This window comes from Oratosquilla oratoria, chromosome 41 (genome assembly GCF_046742065.1).
Source record: "Oratosquilla oratoria isolate Oo_2021 chromosome 41, ASM4674206v1, whole genome shotgun sequence".
NCBI classification, from domain to species: domain Eukaryota; kingdom Metazoa; phylum Arthropoda; class Malacostraca; order Stomatopoda; family Squillidae; genus Oratosquilla; species Oratosquilla oratoria.
Window position 1 is genome coordinate 25,034,697 of NC_134817.1, and position 5,000 is coordinate 25,039,696.

A 5,000-nucleotide genomic window follows, 5' to 3' on the forward strand; every position below is an offset into this window, starting at 1 on the left:
GAATTCATGAAGAATTGCGTCAGAATTTGTGGACAGAATTCATGAAGAATTGCGTCAGAATTTGTGGGCCGAGTTCGTATGGATGTCCCCGCGGCACATACTGAAGTCGTGTCATTCTTTCTTTGCCGTTAACCCCTTCAACCACGGTGACGCCCTTGAAATATTCAATTCTGGCCAAGATTTTTTTTTAGTATATTTGAAGACATGAACTACGACGCGAATGGGGTCTCGATCACCGAAGATGACTTTCAATCAGTGGTCCGTCCACTGAAATAAATTAAATTACTTTTTCTCAGTCAGAACGCACGAGAATATAGGGTTAATTCACTTGATTGTCGTTAACCCGCAAACGAGGATTACAGTTTATGTAATCTATCCGTGTATAAAAGAGAGGCAAGCTTGATTTAACTCTTAAACAATGAAGATCTTTATTATATACTTTCATCACCAAATTGTTTTAGTCATGAAAAGTTACCGTGTCTGACATTAACCAAAATGAAAATTAAATTCATTTTGAATATTTGAATTATTATTTCGAAAATAACCTCTCTCTCTTCAGCCCAATGGTCTACCTTTAGATGGCTATAGGGCCATTTACAAGGTCAAACGGTTTGTCAAACAAGTGTTTGAAGTGATGTTTGACCGTGTGAATGGGGTATTTGGTTGTCAAACACGTTTGACAACCTTTAGATGACTATGGGGCCATTTACAAGGTCAAACGGTTTGTCAAACAAGTGTTTGAAGTGATGTTTGACCGTGTGAATGGGGTATTTGTTTGTCAAACACGTTTGACAACCTTTAGATGGATATAGGGCCATTTACAAGGTCAAACGGTTTGTCGAACAAGCGTTTGAAGTGATGTTTGACCGTGTGAATGGGGTATTTGGTTGTCAAACACGTTTGACAACCTTTAGATGACTATGGGGCCATTTACAAGGTCAAACGGTTTGTCGAACAAGAGTTTGAAGTGATGTTTGACCGTGTGAATGGGGTATTTGGTTGTCAAACATGTTTGACAAACATGTTTGATAACCAAATACCCCATTCACACAGTCAAACATGACTTGAAACACTTGTTTGACAAACCGCTTGACCATGTAAATGCCTCTTTAGATCCTCATCCATTGACGAAATCGGTTTTAATTCTGTTTAACGTCCCGACCAGGAGGCTAGAACGGTGCCCCTTACAGAGGACTTTGTAGCCAGGGATTTTATGAACCATGTCCTTGGTCCAACTGGCTGTCTGTAGGATTCGAACCCCGTCACCTCGACCTCCGCCACAAGTAGCGACGCTCTAACCCGTTCGGCCAGCGGAATCCGTTTAGGAAAATAATTACCTTTCCTTGAATTTTGATTTGGCTTCCATGTCCATCCACCTCCATGTGCGACATCTCTCCTGTGCGAGTCTTTCGCGTTCCCGCTCGAGATTGGGCCATTAGGATAGAAACGCTGGTCAACCAGGAAATAGGCAAGAATTGGTTTCCTAATAGGGTGGTCGACGAATGGAATAAACTTAGTAACCATGTAGTAAGCGCTGAAACTATCAGTTGTTTTAAGAAACGATTAGACAACTTTATGGATGGGGATGACAAGTGGTGATGGATACGGAGCTGCCTAGTGTAGGCCATATGGTCTCTTGCAGTCTCCTTCATTCTTATGTTCTTATAATCAACTTCCTCAGATGAACGCATCATCGATAACTGTCCAGGATGTAACACTTACCCCACACTATACAGTACATTATGGAAGACTGTATTGTACACAATCATACACGCCAACAACACGATATACACTCTATAAAGGATTTGTGGGGGTAAACCTCCGTTCCAGCCCCTTTCCAGCCTTGGTCTTCATCAGGGAGACGGGACTGCTCGGCCAGACAGTCTAGGGAACGACCACAACAATTTCCCGCCCCCCTATATCAGTGGTTCCTAAAGTTTTTTCAATCCTGATACCCCAAAATCTAACTCCAAGTCAATCTGATGCCCACTTTCCAATATTATACCTTATATTCTCGACTTTCAATTTATAATTTACTTTAATTTAAAAAATAGAGAGAGAAAAGAGGACTTTTATGAACAAACATCTGAAACCTAGGGACTCGTTATTTTTATTTTCAGTAAAAAGAGGATTAAAACCTAATTCGAAACGAAATGATTTATTTAATATTTCCTCCGTGATGCCTTTTTTGGATACCCCCAAGGACCGATTTTGATAGCCCTTAGGGTTACTGAGGCACTACTTTAAGAATACCTGACCTATGTGATCCTACCACTCAAGTAGGACCTCGACCGCGCCTCCAGAGGAGCCAGTTCAAATCATAACTTGAACGAGTTCAGTTCGGCCTTCTGTTTCGTGACATGAGACAGGCAAGGTCATCATATCAAGGCGTTAGGGCAGGAATGGTATTAATGGATTTGAATTAGACAAAGTTAGGTTTCAGAAGGAAATAGGCAAGAATTGGTTTACCAGAAGAATAGTTGATGAGTGGAATAGACGTAGTAACCATATAATGAACACTGAATCAGTCGGTTGATTTAAGACAAGCTTAGATAACTGCATGGATAGGGAAGACAGGTGGTAAGGGACATGGCACTGTCTAGTGTAGGCCTTATGGTCTCTTCCAGTCTCCTCCATTCTTATGTACTTATGTTCTCTCTCTCTCTCTCTCTCTCTCTCTCTCTCTCTCTCTCTCTCTCTCTCTCTCTTGTATATGGATAGAGATAATCGATGGTAAGGGACATGGAAAAGCCTAGTGTAGCCTAGATGGTCTCTTGCAGTATCCCCCATCCCTATGTTCGTATGTTTTTATGTTCTCTATCCCTTTCTCTCTCTCTTGTATATGAATAGAGACAATAGGTGGTAATGGACATGGAACGGCCTAGAGTAAGCTTTATGGTCTCTTGAAGTCTCCCCCTTCTTATGTTCTTCTGTTTTAGAATAGGCTTTATGGTCTCTTGAAGTCTCCCCCTTCTTATGTTCTTCTGTTTTAGGGTAGGCTGTATGGTCTCTTGAAGTCTCCCCCTTCTTCTGTTCTTCTGTTTTAGGGTAAGCTTTATGGTCACTTGAAGTCTCCCCCTTCTTATGTTCTTCTGTTTTAGGGTAAGCTTTATGGTCTCTTGAAGTCTCCCCCTTCTTATGTTCTTCTGTTTTAGGGTAGGCTTTATGGTCACTTGAAGTCTCCCCCTTCTTATGTTCTTCTGTTTAGAGTAGGCTTTATGGTCTCTTGAAGTCTCCCCCTTCTTATGTTCTTCTGTTTTAGGGTAGGCTTTATGGTCACTTGAAGTCTCCCCCTTCTTATGTTCTTCTGTTTTAATAACCAGGCTCTTGGCCTCGTGTCTCTCCTGCAGGGGCCGCATCCAAGGAGGCGGGGACATCAACACGGCTCTTGGACTCCTTCCGGACAAACTCAAGACGGAGTTGGCTCTGCACGTCAACCTGACTACACTCAAAAAGGTTGGTCATCACTTTCCTCTTTTTTTTTGTTTGTTTTTTTGTCTTCTTCTTCTTCTTCTTCTTCTTCTTCTTCTTCTTCTTCTTCTTCTTTCTTCTTCTTTCTTCCTTCTTTCTTCTTCTTCTTCTTCTTTCTCTTCTTTTTTTTAAAATTAGATAACCTGTTTATTCATAACAGAGACTTCGTAACATTCTCAGGTCCCAAATCCACACAATATCACTTAACTAGTAAGGATTAATCTTCATTAAAACAAAAACAAAAGTCGATTTTAATTTCACATATTCTTCCTTTCTGTTTTCTCTCTCCAAGCTCTCCTCTAAGGCAATGTTTCCCAATCTTTCCCGATCCTAAGGGCCTAGCCCCTATATTCAGGTACAAGCAATCTAGCACCCCCTAACTAACATCTTATTACTAGAAGAATAAAGGAAAGTGTATATATACATCGCTTCCTAGCACCCTCTAGAACTGATTTCATCATCCCCAGGTTGGGAAACGCTTCTTAAACACTTCTTTTACTAAGAAACAATTTCTTGACTGACTTCGTCGTTTCTCTTCGCGCTGCAGGTTAGTATCTTCAAGGAATGCCAGCCGGAGTTCCTCCACGATTTGGTGCTCAAGATGAAGGCCTACATCTTCACTCCCGGCGACCTCATCTGCAGGAAGGGCGAAGTGGCACGTGAGATGTTCATTATCGCCGACGGGATCCTGGAGGTCATCAGGTAAGAGGTCTTCCTGAGCCCGAAGAAGACTTCGGGGCCAAGAGCTTGTGGGAGTGTCTGTCGGTGTAGTGACTCGAAGTACAGTAAAGGGTTATCACGCTGGGCTACTTTTCCTTCGACCTCCGATTATCGGCGCTACCGACCACCTCCACCACTGAGGCAAACTATTTTGTTTTCTCAATAGAAATATATGGAATATCATTTGATATGCTGAAGGTAATTTATTTTCCTCCAGCATATAATCAGACTCCTTCCCAAAAGCTGCGGGCTGCAAATCTGCTCCAACAGTCGGAGGAAAAATAGCCCAGTGTGATGCCTTGAAGGCTCGTTTCACACGCATCGACTTTCCGCCGTGCCCTGTCCATGACACGACATCGTGCTCTAACCATGTGTGTCTATGGACGCTTTCACACGTGGTCGTGGTCGCGAAGTGTGAAATCGTCCAAAGACACCCATGGTTATTTGAGAGCACGACGTCGTGTCGTCGACGGCACACGGCAAAAAGTCGATATGTGTGAAAGGAGGGTAAGACTGTTTATTACTTCCAACGATTCTAGAAAGCTGTGATGGTCCAAGAATCTTCTAGTTACTCGGATTACTGAGGACAAGGATTTCTGCTGATCTAGAATGGCTTGGATATCGTTGTAATACTTAGACATACCCTTAGTTTGTGTATATCTTCGAATTGTTCTAGGAACGTGTTCTAGAATCCCAGGATGCTTCAGGCTGATAACGTCACTGGTGACACGGTTTTCTTGTTAAGGTACGTCTTGCTCGGTAGGATGATTAGGCTCCTATCACAGCCAATGCTGGGTGACGTGCATCCT

The 5,000-nt window shown here is 42.5% G+C and overlaps 1 protein-coding gene across 9 annotated transcripts in view; it reads left to right on the forward strand.

The window, feature by feature from the left end:
* The window catches only part of LOC143021049 (uncharacterized), a 364,105-nt gene that overhangs the window by 268,805 nt on the left and 90,300 nt on the right, over positions 1-5,000 (forward strand). For all 9 annotated transcript variants that reach the window (XM_076178249.1, XM_076178255.1, XM_076178248.1 and 6 more), the window contains 2 exons: positions 3,351-3,456; positions 4,019-4,173. In XM_076178249.1, coding sequence (XP_076034364.1) covers positions 3,351-3,456; positions 4,019-4,173 — 261 coding nt within the window. The remainder of the gene's footprint in view (positions 1-3,350; positions 3,457-4,018; positions 4,174-5,000) is intronic.